At 41.8% G+C, this 21,238-nt stretch overlaps 2 protein-coding genes across 2 annotated transcripts in view; one reads left to right on the top strand and one right to left on the bottom strand.

Annotated features, from left to right (window-relative positions):
- Positions 1–21,238, bottom strand: part of RMND1 (required for meiotic nuclear division 1 homolog) — a 630,052-nt gene that overhangs the window by 127,959 nt on the left and 480,855 nt on the right. The window lies entirely within an intron of this gene.
- CCDC170 (coiled-coil domain containing 170) overlaps positions 1–21,238 on the top strand; it is a 90,065-nt gene that overhangs the window by 53,048 nt on the left and 15,779 nt on the right. The window contains exons 9-10 of the mRNA XM_060205122.1: positions 253–570; positions 13,758–13,958. Coding sequence (XP_060061105.1) covers positions 253–570; positions 13,758–13,958 — 519 coding nt within the window. The remainder of the gene's footprint in view (positions 1–252; positions 571–13,757; positions 13,959–21,238) is intronic.

Below are 21,238 nucleotides of genomic sequence, written 5' to 3'. Positions count from 1 at the left end.
CACCGCCCGGCCTCCTAAAAGGCTAATTCTGTACCCCTTGTTGCTCTCGTTTTGATATCTAAATTTACCTCACATAACCTTTGTAATTCAGTAACTTCACAAAGAGATGAGAGAAATCTGAGCTTTGAAAATGGAATGGGTATTTAACTCTAGCCCTGAAATTCTCATTACACAAGGGAAGTGAGAAGAAAACGTCGGTGTTCTTCTTTGGCTGCTAATGCCGTTGCCTTCTTTTTTCTGTTAATGATTTAGGACTGGCTCAGTGCTGTTGAGGCAAAGGAAGCTATTGAAAGAGAGGTTAAAGCCCTCCGAGAAAGGCTCCTTGCTGGGCAGCGGGTCTGGGATGCCTCCAAGCAGGAGCTGAGCCTTCTGAAGAAAAGTTCCTGTGAGCTGGAGAAGAGTTTGAAGGCCAGTCTGGATGCAGCCTCAGCTATGCAAAATCAATACTCCTCATTCCGGGAGAAAATCATTGCCCTCCTGAGGGGCAGCTTGGGTGGGATCGGATCCACAGAGGACGCCGTTTTGGAGAGGATTCGAGAACTGGGCATCCAGGAAGAGAGCAGGAAAAGGGTGAGTGGGTGACGGCTATCTGGCATCGTCATCATCAACTTTAGTTTTTTTTAAAGAATAAAAGTGCATGTTATATCTAATTAAAAATATGTTATGGGAGTCGGGCTGTAGGGCAGCTGGTTCACGTGGCGCGAAGCCCAAGAACTGGTGTTAAGGATCCCGGTTTGAGCCCCCGGCTCCCCACCTGCAGGGGAGTCGCTTCACAGGCGGTGAAGCAGGTTTGCAGGTGTCTCTCTTTCTCTTCCCCTCTCTGTCTTCCCCTCCTCTCTCCATGTCTCTCTGTCCTATCCAACAGTGACATCACTAACAACAACAATAACTACAACAACAATAAAAAAGGGCAAAAAAGGGAAAATAAATAAATATAAACAAATTAAAAATATTTTATTTGTTTTATTTTATTGGGAGAGAGAGAGGGAAGGAGGGAGAGAGAGAGAGGAAGAGAGAAAGGCAGGCTCCAAAACACTGCTCAAGTGTTCAGCTCTGGTTTATGATAGTGCAGGAGACTGAACTGGGACTTTGGAACCTCAGCCATGAAAGCCTTTTTGCATAACCATTATGCTGTCTCCCCTGCCCTATAAATCTTAGAACAGTGAACTCACTCATGAGAAATGATTGCTCTGTGTTAGCTAAAAGTATCATGCACAGGGTGGGCTTGTCACTTTATCGGTCACAGGTGCTTGATTTTATTTGTGACTTGGGATGACAAACTGACAAATGGAGAAGCTGCTTCATTTTTTTTGTTTGTTTGTTTTCCCTCTTGGTGACCAGTTTTGCCCGGAAAGAACTGACTGATAACTAGTCAGTCCCATTTCAAGCTGAATGTGGAAGTTCAACATCAATAGCAGATAAAGATACGATCTCCTTTAGAGACACCTCACTTGAAAAGCCACCGTAACACACAGCACGTAATGTGTAATGCTCTACACACCCCAGCCACACAAGACACTACAAGAGAGCTGGGGGAGAGAGCATAATGGTTATGCAGATGGCTGTCATATCTGAGCCTCTGAGCTCCCAGGTTCAGTCCCCAGCACCACCATCAGCCAGAGCTGAGCAGTGCTCTGGTAAAAGCAACAACATCTATAACAAACAATACATTACAACAGTTTGCTCCAGTGGCTGGAACTTGTTCCAGGACGCTGGCTAGTGAGACTGACTGGGTGGGGTGGGCATGGGGATGGAGTTTAAGAGATGCTTGAAGTTGCCATGACTACGACTAGACTCAGATCACTTCTGGTCAGAGGCTGGCTGCCAGGTCCCTCCCTGCAGGTCAGATTTTGTCAGCAAATGAAACATCAAACAAACAAAACACAAAACCTTGTCAATTCTCAAATCTCTTTGGGTTTTGGATTTGCAAACAAGGGCCCCCTAGACCTTTAACTAATCATTTACCTCATTTTTTTTTAAAATTCTTTGCTGTGAGCATTAGATGAAAAAGAAATTTTATGGAGTCTTTAAAAATTCTTTTTTTTTTTTTTACCAGAGCACTGATCATCTCTGGCTTATGGTGGCTGGGGGGTTGAACCTGTGACTCCAGAGCCTCAGGCATGACAGTTTATCTGCATAACCATTATGCTATCTACCTCCACCCTTTAAAAATATTTTATTTACTTATTTATTTATTTTTTTTAATGAAAGAGACATAGAGAGAAAGATACATAAACACCTGAAGGTTGCTCAGCTTTGGCTTATTGGTGGTGCTGGGAATTGAACCTGGGACCTCAGAGCCTCAGACATGAAAGTTTTACAGAACCACAATGCTGTTTCACCAGCCCAATTTATGGAGTGCTTTTTTTTTTTTTTTTAAAGAATTTATCCCTCTCCACTTTTTTTTTTTAAATTTCTTTCTTTCATTTGATAGGATAGAGAGAGGAGGGGATGACAGAAACGGAGAGAGAGGGAGAGAGAGAGAGACCTACCCCACTGCTCTACTGTTCATGTGGTCTCCCTTCTGCAGGTAGGAACTGGGGACTTGAACCTGTGTTCTTGACCAGACCCCCTTTGTTTGCCTCCAGGGTTATCGCTGGGGTCTGGTGTGGGCACTACAAGCCTGGTGCTCATGGCTTATTCCATTTTATTAGATAGGACTGAGAGAAATTGAGAGGGGAGAGAGAAAGGGAGACACCTGCAGACCTGCTTCATGGCTTGTGAAATGTCTCCTCTGCAGGTGGGGAGCCGGGAGCTAGAACCCAGATCCTTGTGCTTAGTACTATGTGCATTTAACTGGGTGTGCCACCCCTCCACCCCCACCTCAGCCTCTTCATTTTTGTGGTCTTGATACCAGATCAATCTTTTACTGAATCTATTTAACCATTGGCAAAAATAGTTTAATTTACATGTATGACTAGAGTCTGTTTACTCTGATCTTATTTGTACTATTAGTAATTTTCATTCATTTTCTTTTTTTTTTTAAATCATCTTATTGGGGGAATAATTTACAAGACAATTGTCATATGAATACCATTTCTTATCTCCCACATCCTCTACCAGCTGAAGTCTCTCTCTCTCTCTCCTAAACAGAGCCCCGCTCTGCTGGCTTAATGGTGGTGGTGGGGTGGGGGTGGGGGTTGAACTTGGGGCTTTTGGAGCCTCAGGCATTAGAATCTTAGCATAACCATTACGCTATCAACCCCCACCCACTGAAGTCTTTCTCCACCAACTTGTACCCTCTCATCCCCTAGCTCCTCCCCTTTTAGAGTTCTTGCCTCTTGCAATAAACCACATCTAGTCTAAGCTAGTAATCCTCATTTTTTTTTTATAATGCTTTGGCTTAATAGAGCCAAAATTATACAAGTTCTAACCAATAGGGTTTTAAAATAGATGAAATATCGGGTCCGGGTGGTGGTGCACCTGGTTGAGCGCACATGTTACAATACCAAGGACCCAGGTTCGAGCCCTCGGTCACCACCTGCAGGGGGAAAGTTCTGCAAGTGGTGAAGCAGTGCTGCAGGTGTCTCTCTGTCTCTTTCCATTTCTATCCGCCCTTCCCGCTCCATTTCTGGCGGTCTCTATCCAATAAATAAAGATACTAAAAAGAAGTTAAAATAGATGAAACATCTAAATTCTTAGTGTAATTTCTTAAGGAACTCTTTTTCCAAATTTTCTCCTTTCCTTCCTTCCTTCCTTCCTTCCTTCCTTCCTTCCTTCCTTCCTTCCTTCTTTCTTTCCTTCCTCTTTCCTCCTCCTCCTTCTCCTCCTTTTCCCTTTTTTCCCTAGAGCACTGCTCATCTCTGGCTTATGGTGGTGTTGGCAATTGAACCCAGGACCTCAGAGCCTCGTCTCCCCTGCTCAAGAAACTATTTCTTCTAATGAGTTCATACTTGATTAAATGTAGAAAGTACACTTTCCCATCTTTTAATCTTTTTTTAATTTAATTTTTTTACTTATAAAAAGGAAACATAGACTAAACCATAGGATAAGAGGGGTGCAACTTCACACAGTTCCCACCACCAGCCCCTCCCCTGATAGCTTTCCTATTCTTTAACCCTCTGGGAGTATGGACCCAAGGTCGTTGTGGGATGCAGAAGGTGGAAGTTCTGGCTTCTGTAATTGCTTCCCGCTGAACATGGGCGTTGACAGGTCGATCCATACTCCTAGACTGTCTTTCTCTTTCCCTAGTAGGGAAGGGCTCTGGGGAAGCAGAGCTCCAGGACACATTGGTGGGGTTGTCGGTCCAGGGAAGTCTGGTCAGCATCATGCCAGCATCTGGAACCTTATCCGGAGAATCCCCTGTCACAAGCTGCTGTTTGTTGGAGCTCATGCCAGTCGCTGCTTGCAAGTTGCCATCTTGGCTCTGCCCCCCTCTTAAAGTTCTTAAGATATCTCAGGTTGATTGTTAACTCAAAGTCCCAGGGTTGCATTTATGAATATGCCTTGATGATCAAAAATTATAAATTCCCTTTGAAAATTCTCCAAAATTCATGTCTGTGTTAAGTGCTACCCAAGTGACCTCTTTGTTTAAGCACAAAACCCTTCCTCTTTGTGAACAAAATATGTTCATCCGTGTAGCGTGTGCTGTCTGAGAGCAACTTTGTTTTTCTCATCATTCAGTGCACAAAGGGGTACTGACTTCAAAAAAAAAATGACTCACGGTGCTGAGCAAAACTTCATTAAGTTATTTACCTTGCATAGCGGCTAGCGCACTTCAAGAGCCGGTGGCTCTTTGCCATTTTGTTTTATTGCTTTTCCCTTCTATTTTTTCACCCCAAATGTTATCCTAAAACTATTTTAATTTTGGCATGTGAAACACAGCATAAAATTGTCAGCATGATGTATATGTTTATTTCCTAAAGCAAAATGGTGAAAATTGGTTAAGCTGGAGAAGATGTTCCCCGCCCCTCCCACCTCCCCATAAAAATTAGAATGATTCAGAGTCTTTTTAGTACCTTTGTCTGCCTTTTCTACCCTGTAATTTTTTTCAATAGCTGCCCTCACTGTTTAAAAGCCTGAAATCAAGCATATAGCTGGCATCTTGTATGATTCATCTTCAAGTCAAATTGAGAGAAAATGGATTTCACATATTGTCTTAGAAATGTAGCTGAAGAATGGGGAGCTTTACAAATTGATGAATCTGTTTGTTGAAGAGGCTGTAGCCCTCTGCCAGCTGCCATGGTTAAATCTGTAGGCAAGGCTTGAGTAATACCCATGCAAGGACCCAGGGGTGGGGTCAAGCTGATTCTGGCAAATTCTCCACTTCACGTTGCCTCCTACTTAACCGAACATTGCTGCTGCTCTTATTCCCCCCCTTGAAGATTCTTTTTTTTAACTCTTTTGTGTCTGCACTTCTTAGTAGGACTAAGGATACCACCTACACTTTTTCTCTTTCTTTTTTTTAATTAACTTTATTTATTGGATAGAGACAGCTAGAAACTGAGAGGGAAGGGGGAGATTGAGAGAGAGGGAGAGAGAGAGAGAGAGAGAGAGAGAGAGAGACACCTGCAGCCCTGCTTCACCACTTTGCAAAGCTTTCCCCCTGCAGGTGGGAACTAGGGGCTCAAACCTGGTTCCCTGCGCACTATAACCCGTGCGCTCAACCAGCTGCGCCACCACCCAGCCCCCACTTTTTCTCATGAAGTCATTTCTACCTATCCCTTGCTTTTTCTAATGTTAACACGATCCAGTTTTTTTCTTTTCTTTTCTTTTAGATGACACCAGGGAATAAATTCGGAGTCTTGTGCAAGCTTGATACCAATGACTGACCTCCTGGAATGAAAGGTTTCATTCTTTTATTTGGAGAGAGAGTTACGTGGGGGAAGGAGAGACCCCTTAGCACTTCTCTGACATACAGGGAGTCCTCCACCCCACCCCACCCCACCCCACCGCCAGTGCTGTCCATGGCGTTCCCATGGAATGCTGGGTATTGAAGCCAGAATTTTATTTATTTTTAAAAAATTTGTGATCAATTGTAAGTTTGTTGATTGTAAGATTACAGTGTATAGTTCCACATCACACCCACCACCAAAGTTCTGTATTTCACCCTCCCCCTACCTCTCAAAGATAACCACCATGGTTCTCACAAGTCTTAGAAACAGTTTGCTGCCTTCTTCTACTTCTTCTCCATTTATTTATTTATTTATTTATTTATTTACAAGTTCACATGTATCAGTTCTCTGGATCCCACATATGAGTAAACCCATCTGGTAGTTGTCTTTCATCTCTTATTTCACTAACTATAATCACCTCCAGTTTCATCCATTTTTGTCCCAAAGGACACACAGTCATATTTTTTTTCTGGATGGAGAGTAGTTAGCCAGGCATCTGTTGATGGGCATGTAGGCTGCTTGCACTCTTGTGAAGCCAGGATTTATTTTATTTTATTTTTAATTAATAAATTGATTTATTTGGACTGAGACAGAGAGAAATTGGGAAGGGATAGTGAGATAGAGAGGGAGAAAGAAAGATACCTGTAGCGCTGTTTCACCGCTCGTGAAGCTTTCCTCCTGCACGTGGGGACTGGGGGCTTGAACCCAAGTTGCATTCAACTTGTTGGGTCCTTACACATTGTAACACATGCACCAACCAAATGCGCCATTGCCCACCCCCAAACTGTGATTTCTTGTTTGATGATCAACAACTGTTAGCATTTTCAGATTTTAATTCAGAAATTTGAGGCCACACTTTCCTTTTCCTTCTGGTTTTCAGATGTTTCAGAGCTGGCTAATTATCTGGAAGAGAATTTATCGTGTGCAGATGGCATTACTGAGATCAACTGCTCTGTGACTTCATAAATTGAAGACAAATTATTGTAGGCTTGCAGGCATTCATCTAAATAGGTCTGTTCTTCTGCCGTGGGGTTCTCAACCTGGAGGCTTTGTGGTGGTCTAGTCTTATGTCCTATGGTAGCTCAAGTGTGCGCTACTATCCTGCCATGATTTTTTGATAAGGGAGAGAAAGAGAGAGAGAGAGAGAGAGAGAGAGAGAGAGAGAGAGAGATGGAGAGAGAGAGAGAGACTTGCTGCATGATTCTGTTATTCATGAAGCTTCTCCCTTTCAGGTGGGGATCAGAAACTTGAAGCAAGGGAGTGAGGGAGAGAGAGAGGAGAGAGAAGGGGAGAGAGAAGGGAGAGAGAGAGAGACTTGCTGCATGATTCTATTATTCAAGCTTCTTCCCTTCAGGTGGGGGTGACCAGAGGCTTAAAGCTAGGCTTCATGCATGGCTAACTGTGTGCTCCACTGGGTGAGCCACCACCTGGCCCCATTTTACTCTTAATTTTCCATCCTACTAAAGTGAATCTTTACCCAGAAACCTCAGCAGACTTCCACTAACCTTTTTTTGGGGGGTGTCCAAAATTATGTTAACTTGCCATCCCTGATTCCCAGGGTATCTGGGAGAGAGACCATAACAGATTAGTGGTTTCACTCTGACAGCCTCTGCAGCTGTCATTCTCCATGATAAATACCACCCACGGAGCAGCTTAAGCAACACAGAATGCATTGTTTTACCATCTCAGAAGTTAGAGCTCTAGATGTCAGTGGGGTTAGTTTTTTCTGATGAGACTTTTTTTTTTGCCTCTAGGATTATTGCTGGGGCTCAGTGCCTGCACTATGAATCCAATGCTCCTGGAGGCTATTTTTCCCATTTTGTTGCCCTTGTTGTTGTGTTTGTTGTAGTTGGTATTGTTGTCATAGCTGTTGTTGTTGTTGGATAGGACAGAGAGAAATGGAGAGAGGAGGGGAAGACAGAGAGGAGGAGAGAAAGACACCTGCAGACCTGCTTCACCACTTGCGAAGCGACCTCCTGCAGGCCGGAGCAGGGGGCTCCTCACGCTGGCCCTTGCACTTTGCACCCTGTGTGCACTTAATCTGCTGCGCTACTGCCCGACTCCCCCTGAGGAGGCTTTTGAGGAGAATGTCCTCCAAGCTTAGCTTCTGATGCCTCAGGCATTTCTTGGCTTATGGATGTCATTCTACCTTTGAGTTATTTTCCTTTTGATATATGCCTATGTATTTGAAGTTTTCCTACTAATAAAAATCTAGGCCCATTCTGGACTAGCCCGCTTGCTCCAGGTTAACTGGATTAACTCTGCAATGGCTCTATTTCCAAATAAATTCATATGCTGAGGCACTGGATGATTTGAACACACCTTTTGCGGGTCACCTAATTCAACCCCAAGCAAAAATTGACACAATCACAAAGGCAGAAGGGCTGGGAGTAGACAGGTGTCTGTCATTTGTGGTTGTCGGTCCCTGTTCGGGCGCCAGTATGACAAGCTAGCTTCTTGGGTGGGAGAGAGACGACCAGGGACTCATGGCTGAGTGGGACGCAGTTAAATCTTTATTGATGAGTGGGAATGCAGTGCAATCAATCTAATCTCTCTTCATTAGAAAATCCTGTCCTTTATATCTCCTGAGGCGGAAGTGTCAGGTCAGAAGAGGAAGTACATAGGATAGGGGGTGGGGAGAAGGAAAAAGCGCTAGTGGATTAAACCAATGCCCTGTAGGCAGGGCGGGTCTTAGGTAAAGCAGTGATTATGTAAATAGACCACAGTGTTAAGCAATGTAAGTGAACCTAACGTGATGACCAAAACAGAAAGGGTCTTAGAAACAGAATTAGAAGCAGACCAACATATGGCAACATGGAAGAATTTGCTGGGTGTTCCCTTCTGAGGCCTGATGTATTCTCTGTATTTCCTAAGTCATAGTCATAGCTCGGGTAATCAGAGAAGTGTGATGTGTGTAAGGCACTGGTCCTTAAGTCATCAAGCACCTCTTTCTTCAATTTAAAGCTCTTGTACTTCCATTTAGTTTGCTTTTTAGGGTGAACTCAGTAAGTGCTTATCTTTCTGAAATGAATTAATTATTTTAGGGCATTATGACTCCATTTCCCAAAATTGGACAACTTGTGTTGAAGTATAGTTTACTTCAGTCCTTGAAAAGAAAGAAAGAAAAACAAAGCATGCATTTTTGCTATTATATCTCCTATGATCCATTCACCAGAGTTTTTGTGTTGAAATTCCTGGTGTTTCTTTTCTTCTCTTTTCCTTTCTTTTCTCTTATCCCACAGAGTATTGAGAATATTTTCACAGATTATGCCAAGGGGCGGGGGGAGGAAAGGGTATTGATTCCTTAGAGTTCTTGGTGTGAGAAACAGATCATAAGTTTACAGTAATGGCAGGACACATATGTTTATCCAGGCTGCATCTGATGTTCCCAAGAACTGAGTCACATGGAGACATTAATTTATTTAAAAACACTATGTGAGTTTATTTGTGAGAAAACCTAGTGTTACATATGCTTTGAGGCCTAAATGCACTTCTGGAACTAATTTTTGTGAAGCTTAGAATGTGGGAGCACTCAGCTATCTGTTCTCTGGATATCAATGTTTTGGTATGGAAATGGGGCAGATTCAGCCCAGTGGAACTGTCTACACAAATGCTGATGGTTTCAAATGTTAGTTTTTGGTAATTTTTAAATTTCATAGAACCGTTCTGGGTCTACATAAGGTTGAGAATCCTCTTACCTTTGATTCAGGACATTTGTTCCTTATTTGTCCTTCCAAGAAAGACTTCTGGTTGAAAAACAAGCTCTCTAAGCTGAAAAAGAATTAGAGAAATAGAACCTAGGACAATTAACTCTTTCTGACAAAGTCACAAAATTGACTGACATACACACTAGAGGAGTGATGCTGATTATAAAAAAAGCTGCAATGTGCATTCCACTGGGTATGAAATCCTTGGCTACTCAAATGCTATAAATGAGTGCATGGGGTAGTAGCATCATCTAAGTGTCACACAACTTCCAGTTAACATACTGGTAAGTGGTAGAGTGAGAAATTGCAACCAGGATTTTCTGATTCCCAGTGCCCAGCCCTACAGTCAGTTCCATGTTAGACTACCTGCTTCTGCCTTCTGAGTGCTTCCCTCTTCTCAGTCAAGCCTATTGACGTTCCTTGAGATGCCGATTTCAAAATGGAGTCTTGGCGGACTGATTTCTGTGGGACACTCTGTTCTGCAACATCTGCACTCTGCTCAATATTCATGAAACATTCAAAAAGTTCTCCACATCTTCAGCTGACCTCTTCTGCATGTGTTTTCTCTTAGATTTCATTTATTTTGTTGGGTCAGCTGTGGAGGTAAGAGACATGTTGAAGTCTCTTCAGTTCTAAGAACTTTCTACTTGGAATTTGCTGTGAAGGTGTCATTTCTCTTGTGCAGAAAAATGTGTGATACCTTGTATCATGTAATATCATTCAACAGTTCCTTTTCTACTCTACAGGAAACATCTTGTGGATATTCTTTGATAAAAGGAGTTTTAAGACTGACAATCATATTGCTTGACTGCTAATGGGATTTTACTGCCAGAAACCAGAGACAGCAGAGAACAGTCAGGAAAGAATGTCCATGGCATAGCTGCTCTTGCTGTTCCAGCTTCATTCATCCCCCCCTCCACATTCCCTCTTTCTGATTCTTTATGCTGGCTCTTTCTTTCTTTCCCTCCTTTTTTTTTTTTTTTTTAATTTTGTTTCCTTCAAGGGTTATCACTGGGGCTTGGTGCCAGCATTACAAACGAACTGTTCCTGGGGCCATTTTTATCTTTCATTTTATTGGACAGGACAGAGAGAAATTAAGACAGGAGGGGGAGATAGAGAAGGAGAGAGAGAAGGAAAGGGAAAGATAGATACCCGCAGACCTGCTTCACTGCTTGTGAAGCATCACCCTTGCAGGTGGGGAGCTGGGGGCTCAAACCCAGATCCTTGCATGTCCTTGTGCTGTGTACTATGTGTGCTTAACCGGGTGTGCCAACCACCTGACCCCTTTTCTTTGGTTTTAATGGCCCTGAGCCCAGCAGTCGTTTTTCTCTTGTTTAATAGTTTGCCTTGAATTCTTCTTGGGCACACTTCCCCCTCCCCCCTTTTTCTTGTCACTTGGTACTAGGAATTCTGGGAGGTGTAGTTCCCCCCTCCCCCCATCTAGCCTTACATTTTTAATTCTTTAAGATCAAAAATAACAGGATAGAAATGACCTTAAACAATTTGTTCTGTTGATACAGAACTGAACCGAGTACTTATATTCCCCTGATGTCACCTTTGATCCTATTTAGAATGATTATGGTAAAGGAATTTTGACCTTTCAAATGTTCAAATAGCACTATTAGTACCTGAGGAGACAGCACAGGCCCAGTGGTACTCCAGTTTAGTGTGTGAGCAAACCGATAGTCAGGAGAAAAAGGTAAAAAGCTTGAGGGGCCAGGCGGCGGCACACCTGGTTAAGTGCTCATATTACAGTGTACAGGGATGCAGGTTCAAGCCTCTGGTCCCCACCTGCAGGGGGAAAGCTTCACAAGCAGTGAAGCGGGACTGCAGGTGTCTCTCTGTCTCTCTCCTTCTCTTCCCTCCTCCCCTCCCAATTTCTCTCTGTCTCTATCTAATAATAAATAAATAATTTTTTTTGTGTTTATTTTTTTTTATTTAAGAAAGGATAAATTAACAAAACCACAGGGTAGGAGGGGTACAACTCCACATAATTCCCACCACCCAATCTCCATATCCCACCCCCTCCCCTGATAGCTTTCCCATTCTCTAGCCCTCTGGGAGCATGGACCCAGGGTCGTTGTGGGTTGCAGAAGGTGGAAGGTCTGGCTTTTGTAATTGCTTCCCCGCTGAACATGGGCGTTGACTGGTCGGTCCATACTCCCAGTCTGCCTCTCTCTTTCCCTATTAGGGTGGGTCTCTGGGGACGTGGAACTCCAGGACACATTGGTGGGGTCTTCAGTCCAGGGAAGCCTGGCAGGCATCCTGATGGCATCTGGAACCTGGTGACTGAAAAGAGAGTTAATGTATAAAGCCAAACAAATTGTTGAGCAATCATGGACCCAAAGCTTGGAATAGTGGAGAGGAAGTGTTAGGAGGGTACTCACTGCAAACTCTAGTGTACTTCTGCTTTCAGGTATATATTTTGCAGTAGTTTATGGATACGTGTGAACATATGCTCTCTATCACTGAAACTAGTGTATATCTAGGTTTTGGGACTTTGTTAGAAAGTGAACCACCTGAGATGGAATTAGAGTATACTATGAAAAGAAAGGTCTCACCCGAGTAATGAAGCTCAAGGGTAGTCATTCCACACGTGAAGTCTCTGGACACAGTCTGAGGTGAAGCTTGTTGAGGTGGCAATTGTTGTGTTGATTAGGTTGCCATCGGCAGATGCAATATTATTTGATATGGATTGGGAGAGGCATACAGGAAAGTGGGCCCTATCCAAAGGTTCCAGGACTGGGGGAAATATAGGCTCTATAGTGGAGATGTGAGGTTCCTGCTGTCTTAGGGTTCAAAAAGACAATGGATAGTTAATGTCATCATCACATTATTTGGTAATTGGGTTAACTTTGAAAAGTCCTTTTGTTAGGGTTTGCTGTACAGTACCCAGTATCTTGTATATAGCTGTGCTATTGGTTGCTTCTGATCTACTTGGTCTAGGCTTTTGAGAGAGTCCGCATATCAAATACATAGCCTATATACATTAAAAAGACTCAGTCTGTGTTTTAAAAACTTCGAGACATACAATTAATTTTCCCCCTCTCGTATTATTTAACTAGTGATTTATGTGACTACATTTTACTAGGAGTGTACATAAACACCATTCCCACCACCAAAAGACTGTGACCCATCCCTCCCACCCACTCCCACCCCCACTGGCCCAAGAAGCTGCATGTCTACCCCTCACCACAGGGTTTTTACTTGGTCAGGTCCTGCTTTTAGTTTCCCTTTCAGATCTTCTTACTCAACTTCTGTTGATGAGTGGAATCATCCCATACTAATCTTTATCTTTCTGACTTAGTTCACTAAACATAATTTCTTCTAGCTCTGTCCAAGATGGGTCAGAGAAGGTGGGTTCATTGTTCTTGATATCTGCATAGTATTCCATTGTGTATATATACCACAGCTTTCTCAGTCACTCATCTGTTGTTGGGCACCTGGGTTGCTTCCAGGTTTTAGTTATTATGAATTGTGCTGCTATGAACATAGGAGTACACACCTCTTTTTGGTTGGGTGTTATGGAGTCCTTGGGGTATAACCCCAGGAGAGGAATTACTGGATCATATGTAATGGAACACTATACAGCTGTTAAAAAAGATGAAGCCATCTCCTTTGCAATATCTTAGAACTTGAAGGTAGCATGTTGAGTGCGAAAAATCAGAAAGAGGAAGACCAGTACCAAATGATCTCATTTATAGGTGGAACTTAAGGACAAAGCATAAAAGAGAAAACATTAGGTGAAACTTGAATTAGGTTTTGACATATTGTAGCACAACAGAGGACTCTGGGGAAAGAAGGAAGGAAGGAAAGAAGGAAGGAAGGAAGGAAGGAAGGAAGGAAGGAAGGAAGGAAGGAAGGGACAGCATGAAGTGACATTGAGATCCTGTTATGTCTTCTAGACACCAATTAAGGGAAGATGAGAGGCTGTGTCTATGTGTTAATGATTATACAGTAAATCATTACCCCCTCCCAATAAAATTAATAAAAAAAAAGAAGAAAGAAAAAAGGCAGTTAGAAAAACAGCAAGCAAAATAATTTATTAGAACAAGGCAAATACATTAGTCAATGAATTTTAAGATTTGATTTTTACCAAGTGGTTCATGTTATAAATACTTTTGTTGCTTGGGCAGAACACATGATTTTTTTTTTTTTTTAACACTTTGTTGCATCTAAAACAAAGCAAATCCTTGTTCTGTTTCTTTGTTTCCAGATGGTTTCCCAGCTTGAAGCCCAAATATCTGAGCTTGTGGAACAGTTGAGAAAAGAAACTGGGTTTCACCAGAAAGCTCTCCAGAGGGCCCAGAAGGCTGAGAACAAGTTGGAGACTCTTCAGGGTCAGCTAACACACCTGGAGGGAGAGCTGGATTCTGGAGATGTTTTGCGAGACAACTTGAATGTTGAGAAGCAAAAAGTAATAACCAGAGGGTATGCCCATGGGTGAAAACAGTGGCTTCAGTGTACAATTTGACCTGAAAAATGTCCAGAATTTTATAGAACTTTCTATATGTTGGTCAAGTTCTGAGCTACATACAGATTTTCAGAAGCTATGGATATTGGTTTAGAATCATATTTCTGTTATTTAGAGTTCCCTTGATTCCAGTTAATTCAGTTAAACTCAACAAATAAAAACTTATTATATGTGAGAGCCTGAGTTAAGGTATGACTAACTCAGTTCTTTATTTTTTAAGAGGGTCAAAATTTCACAGAATAGGCAGACTTTGAAATAATTTGCTGTACTATGAGGCTCTAAGTATTAGATGTGCTGATTAATAAAATGCAATAGGAACTGAGTGAAGAGTATAATACCTTCTGATTTAAAAAAAATTATTTATAAAATGAAATACTGATAAGACCATAGGATAAGAGGTGTACAAATCCACACAGCTCCCACCACCAGAACTCTGTATCCCATCCCCTCCCCTGATAGCTTTGCTATTCTTTATCCCTCTGGGAGTATGGACCCAAGGTCATTGTGGGTTGCAGAAGGTGGAAGGTCTGGCTTCTGTATTTGCTTCCCCGCTGAACATGGGTGTTGACAGCTCGATCCATACTCCCAGCCTGCCTCTCTCTTTCCTTAGTGGGGCGGGGTTCTGGGGAAAGCGGGGCTCCAGGACACAGTGGTGGGGTTGTCTGCCCAGCAAAGTCAGGTTGGCATCCTGGTAGCAACTGGAACCTGATGGCTGAAAAAGAGTTAAGATAGAAAGCAGAACAAATTGTTGATCATTTTCTTTCCTTTCATGAACTGGAAGGGGTTCCAAGTCCAGTTTTGATGGGATATTATCAAAGTAAAATTGTTATTATCAGGAAAGTCAAGGTTATAGAAGTCTTCTTATGAATGTTGAGTAGTTTTTTTTTTTTTTTTTTTCACCAGAGCACTGCTCAACTCTGGTTTATGGTAGTGCAGGAGATTGACCCTAGAACTTTGGGGCCTTAGGCATGAGAATTTGTTTGCATAACCACTATGCTATCTACCATCACCCCATACCTTCTGGATACAGGGAGGGATTCTCAGGAGAGGAAACAGTTCAGCTCATCTTTGAAGAAAGAGTAAGATTTGAGTGGCGAGAAGAGGCAGGCATGAGAGGGAAAAGAGAGCAGAGACATGGTTGACACCTGACATAATTGATGAGGCTATTGCAGGAGAGAAGACTGGAGCTCCTTGGGTTATGAAAACTGAATATTCTGTTTTAAAAATCACTTATTTATTTAGTGGTTTACAGTTGACAGTAAATTATAGTAGTTGGCACACATGTAACATTTCTCAGTTTCCCACATAACAATCTAACCTCTTACCTAGGTCCTCCTCCACCACCATCACGTTACAGGACCTGAGCCCCCCACCCCCACCACCCCCGAGTCCTTTGCTTTGGTGTAATATACCAACTCCAGTTCAAGTTCTGCCTTGTGTCTCCTGTCTGTTCTTATTTATCAAAATCTGTCTATGAGTGGGATCATCCTAGATTCATCCTTCTCTTTCTGACTTATCTCACTTAACATGATTCCTTCAATCTCCATCCAAGATCAGGTGAAGAAGGCAAATTCATCATTAACAGTTGAGTAGTATTCCATTGTGTATCTAGACTGTTGTCTGCTTTACATTGGGTTCTAGTTCTCCCCCGCCAAGAGAATTAGATCAGTCCTGTTAATTTCGCGGGGCCTGCTTGGCCCCGCCCCTAGGAAACCCGCCAGAGTTCAAGAGTTGCAGAGTTCAGGGGGTTCCTGAGTTCGAGAGTTCCGGAGTAAGAGAGAATGCTTGCGCCGCAGCAAAGAGACAGCACAGTTTTGTTTGGTGATTAGTTTGTCTTAGTTTATGAATCGTTGTTCCTGAATAAAGAAATACAGCTTCCCTGCCCAGCCGTTGTCTCTGCGTCTCTGTTACCCGCCAGTGAAGCTAGCCCGGCCGGCAAGAGCCTCCGAAAATTTTAACAACACTAGACCACAACTTACTCAGCCACTCATCTGTTGTTGGACACCTGGGTTGCTTCCAGGTTTTTACAAATTTTCCAAGCTATTACAAATTGTGCTGCTATGAACATAGGTATACAAAAATATTTTTAGATGGGTGTGCTTGGTTCCTAATGCAGAAGCTTTTCAATTTCATATAGTCCCACTGGTTTATTGTTTTATTTATTTTTGTTGTTGTTTGTTTTATTTTCCTTGCAAATGGATTTAACTTCCCAATTAAAAAAAAAAAAAGAAAAAAAAAGACTTTAAGAGTTGGGAATAGCAGTCTCCTGGAGAATAACAAACAGATCCCCTTGACATCTTTATTTCTCATTGTCATTTTTTCAGAGACAATGTTCTCAACTTATTGAGCTGACAGTCTTTTTAAGACTTGGCAACATTAACTCCTCTTCTCTCTTTCATGGAGCCTGTGCCTGTCTCTGTCACAGCACTCATTACCCTAATTGACACCATCTACCTATTTTATTTTATTTTTTAAAAGATTATTTGTTTTGGGGAGCTGAGGTGGTGACTGACTCAGTGAAGCCCATCTGTTGTTGTGTGCAAAGACTTGGGTTCAAGTCCCTGGTCCTGACCTGCAAAGGGGGAACTCCATGAGCAGCTGAGCATTGCTGTAATTGTTTGTCCTCTTTCTTTTTCTCTCTTACATCTCTATTTTTTTCCTTTCTCACACCTATAAATAAAAGAAAGGCAAAAACAGAATGGCTGCCAAGAACGGTGGAGTTGTGCAGGCACCAAGCCCCAGTGATAATGCTGGTGGCAAAAAGAAAAAAAAAAGATTATTTGTTTGAGACAGCTCACCTAGTAGGGAACATGATTTACTGTTTGTGAAGCCCTGGGCTTGATCCTTGACACCTGATAAAAGTGCCATAGAACTGGGGAGGTGCTGTGGCCTCTCTCTTCTCTCTCTCTTTCTCTCCTTTTCCACTCTCTTTCTTCCTTTCAAAGAGATAAAGGATGAAAAAGGTATGGCAGAGAAGTTGATTGGTGGTGACATCGAGCATACCTAAGGAACAGGGTTCATTCCTCATTGCAATATTAAAAAGTACTTATGGTCTGGACAGATGGCATAATGGTTATGCAAAATGACTTTTAAACCTGATGCTCTGAAGGTTCAATCCCTAGCATCACCAGAGCTGAATAGTCCTCTAGTTTTCCCCTTTCCATTAAATAAAAAAATATATATATATTAAAAAATAATTATCTATTTAATGAGAGAAAGAGAAAGAGCCTAGAACATACTCTGGTGACAGGTTTGCAAATCATGCACTCTTATCCCCTGAGCTACCTCCTTGGCCACTTGTATCCATGCTTTTGTTTGTTTTTACCAGAGCACTGATCAGCTCTGGTTTATGGTGGTGTGGGGGGGACTGAGCCTGGGATTTTGAGCCTCAGATGTAAGAGTCTCTTTGCATAACCATTATGCTACCTACCCTCCCCCCCAACCCACCCTTAGTTAAGTTAATCTCTTTCAACTAACTCCAAACTTCTTTTTTTAAAAATTTTTTTTGTATTATCTTTATTTATTGGATAGAGACAACCAGAAATCAAGAGGGAAGGGGGGTGATAGAGAGGGAGAGAGACAGACACCTGCAGCCCTGCTTTACCACTCGTAAAGCTTTCCCCCTGCAGGTGGGGACCAGAGGCTCGAACCTGGGTCCTTGCGCATTGTAATACATGCACTTAACCAGGTGCACCACCACCCAGTCACAACTCCAAACTTCTTGAAGTCAAGAGAATTTTATTCAGGGAGGGGTTTCTCCAGGACTAAGATAAAGGATCTAATATCCTCTTGATTGTAGAAGCAATCCATCAAGAACAAGAATTCTGGCTACATTGCTATGCATTCCTTTTTTTCATTACAATGACTCATTAATTATAATTGAGATTAAGTCAAAATAAGTCTTGGTTTTGAAAGCAAAGCATGTAAATGGTTTCTGTCTGTGGTGACTTTCACTCTGGCTAAGAATTGTATTTCCTAGCAAAGGAGAGTCAGCTTGTAAAATTGAAAAGCTAAGTTGTAGAGAGTTTAAATTTAATTGCAAGGTATTGAAGCTGCCACAAAACAGAAGAGGATGTATTCATGTTAAGCTCTGATTCAAATGAACACAACATGAGCACAGTGTGCCGTGATCCTTCTAGCATTCTTCATCAAGATCCTTGAAATAGGCACTTTCTCTCTAGGGTATTGACTTGCTCCAGTCTTTTTCCTAATAGGATGCTGGAGATCACATTGTAGGTCTCATGTAGGTACTTTGCCACTGAGCCACTTCTCTGGCTCATTTTTTTTTTTTAATGAGAGAGAGAGAGAGAGAGAGAAAACAAAATAGCAAAGAATCACCTTACCCTCCACTGTTCAGGTAGTTGTCTGTTGCTCTCATGTGGTATTAGTTATGGGTTGTTTTAAAGTCCAAACAACAGTATTAATGGTTATTTGGTTTTCTTCTTCTTTTTTTTTTTTAAATTTCTTTATTGGGGAATTAGTGTTTTACATTCAACAGTAAATACAATAGTTTGTACATGCATAACATTCCCCAGTTTCCCATTTAACAATACAACCCCCACTAGGTCCTCTGTCATCCTTCTTGGACCTGTATTCTCCCCCCCCCCCCTCAGAGGGTATTTGGTTTTCACTCACACAATTGAGAAGTGAGAATTTCCAAAGAGGGGAGCTCTTACAGCATAAAGAAATGACAATGTAGGATGGGGATAGACAGCATAATGGTTATGCAAATAGACTGTCACACCTGAGGCTCAGGTTCAATCCCCTGTACCTCCATCAGCCAGAGCTGATCAGTGTTCTGGTAGAAAAAAAAAAAGATAAAATAATGTAGACATAAAAGCCACCTATGACATTATGGAATCAGATAATTTTTTTTTTACAACTCTGAGTATATACTATAACTAGTCTTTGACATTTAAAAATAACATACCAGAAAGTTATCTTAATTTCATGGTATATAATGAACTAGATTTTAAGACATTAATGCATTCCACAGACTTGGGAAGAGATGACTATAAGACTGGATTGTACAGGAGTGGGTATATGATATAACATTTTGTATGTGCTTCTTAACAAAATTGGAAAATGTGCACTTACATCCAGATGATAAAAATATAGATTGTTCTGGGCTTTAAACTGGTAGGCTACAGTCACCAAGAAATTATTCCTATTTAAACATATAATTTCATGAACATGCCAGATGGATGAAAAGTTATCACAATGAGAACATTACAGAGATAGAAATGACAATAGAGAGAGCTTGTTGACAATAGAGAGAGCTTATTCATCTAGCAAGCACTTAATTAGCATCATTCTGTTTCAAGACCTGGGGCCCGGTGGTGGTGCACCCTGGGTAAGCACACCTAATATGAAGTGAAAGGACCTGCACGAGGATCTGGGTTCTAGCTCACACTCCCCACCTGCAGGGAAGTATGCTTCACAAGTGGAGAAGCAGGTCTGCAGGGGTCGAACTTCTCTCTCTCTCTCTCTCTCTCTCTCCTCTCTCCCTCCCCTCTCAATTTCTCTCTGTCCTATCCAATAAAAATGGAAAAAATGGCTGCCTGGAGCAGTGGATTCATAGTGCCAGCACTGAGCCCAACTATAACCCTGGAGACAAAACCAAAACAAACAAACAAACACTTAGTATTACTTAGTATTTCAGCACCTAATCCAGATAAATTTCAGAAATTAAGTAGAGGAAGATCCTAGAGCAAATTTTCAACTTTAATCTGTCAAAACATGAGCTTCAACTTCTTTAGTATGGGCACAGTGTCCTAGAATGTTGTCCCTTTAACTTTGATAATTTAAGAGCTCTTCCAGATATTTTTTTTTAATCGGGAGATTAATAGTTTACAGTGCAGTTATTGGCACATCTCCCCATGCATCATGCAACAGGATCTCAAAGTTGACCTCTGCTCCCTCCCTCCTGCTTTCCCAGAATCCTTTGCTTTGGGGCAATACACTATACCCAGTTCAAGTTTTGTGTTTTCCTTTTCTGTTCCTATTTCTTAAATTCCACCTAAAAATGAGATCCTTTCATATTTTTCCTCTTTTTGGCTTATTTCACTTAACATGATGTCTTCAAGTTTCAGCCAAAATGAAGCAAAGGAGACTTCATCATTTCTTTTTAAAATTTTTTTATTATTTTATTTTATTTATAAAAAGGAAAAATTGACAAAACCATAGGGTAAGAGGGGTACAACTCCACACAATTCCCACCACCAGAACTCTGTATCCCATCCCCTCCCCTGATAGCTTTCCTATTCTTTAACCCTCTGGGAGTGTGGACCCAAGGTCATTGTGGGATACAGAAGGTGGAAGGTCTGGCTTCTGTAATTGCTTCCCCGCTGAACATGGGCATTGACAGGTCAGTCATATTCTCAGCCTGCCTCTGTCTTTCCCTAGTGGGATGGAGTTCTGGGGAATCGGAACTCCAGGACAGGTGGGATTGTCTGTGCAAGGAAGTCTGGTTGGCATCATGCTAGCATCTGCAATCTGGTGGCTGAAAAGAGCATTAACATATAAAGCCAAGCAAGTCGTTGACTGATCACATCAAATCGATGGGGTTTTCAGCCAACAATATTTATACACCTCTCTCATATTTTGGAGCTACTCTCTTCCCTGATCCAGCCTTCTAGTCCTTTTTCCAGCCATGGCATCATCTCCCCAGACAATAATTTGGATCCATCTGTATATCAGATTTCAGGCTCAGGGAGAAAAAAATAACTAGTATAGCCACAGGTCCTTTTGAATATAACTAAAATATGCCTACTAGTTGTCTACAGAACAGAGACCCCCCCCAACTCTTCATCTGCACTGTTCCAGCCTTCATCATTTCTAACAGTGGAGCAGTATTTCATTATGTATATTTATAATTTCCTTACCCATTCAACTGTCTTGGACCTCTGGGTTACTTCCAAATTTTGGCTATTACAAATTGTGCTGTTATGAACATAGGTATATATAGATCATTTTTGATAGGTGTTTTTGTTTCTTTTGAGTAAACCCCCAGGACAGAAATTGCTTGGTCATAGGGCAGGTTCTTACAGACATTTTTTCCCCAGCCACTTTTGTGATTAATAGTAGTTTACAAAATTATAAGATTACAGGGTACAGTTCCACAACATACAACTACCAAATGTCTGTGCCTCTACCCTCCCAAAGATAATCACTGTAGTTCTCACGGAGTTTTGGAGATAACTTCTTTATTTCTTATTTATTTC

The sequence above is a fragment of the Erinaceus europaeus genome, chromosome 13 (genome assembly GCF_950295315.1).
Source record: "Erinaceus europaeus chromosome 13, mEriEur2.1, whole genome shotgun sequence".
Classification (NCBI taxonomy): domain Eukaryota; kingdom Metazoa; phylum Chordata; class Mammalia; order Eulipotyphla; family Erinaceidae; genus Erinaceus; species Erinaceus europaeus.
The sequence above is the reverse complement of the archived record's forward strand: the minus strand, read 5'-3'. Positions and strand labels throughout refer to the sequence as shown.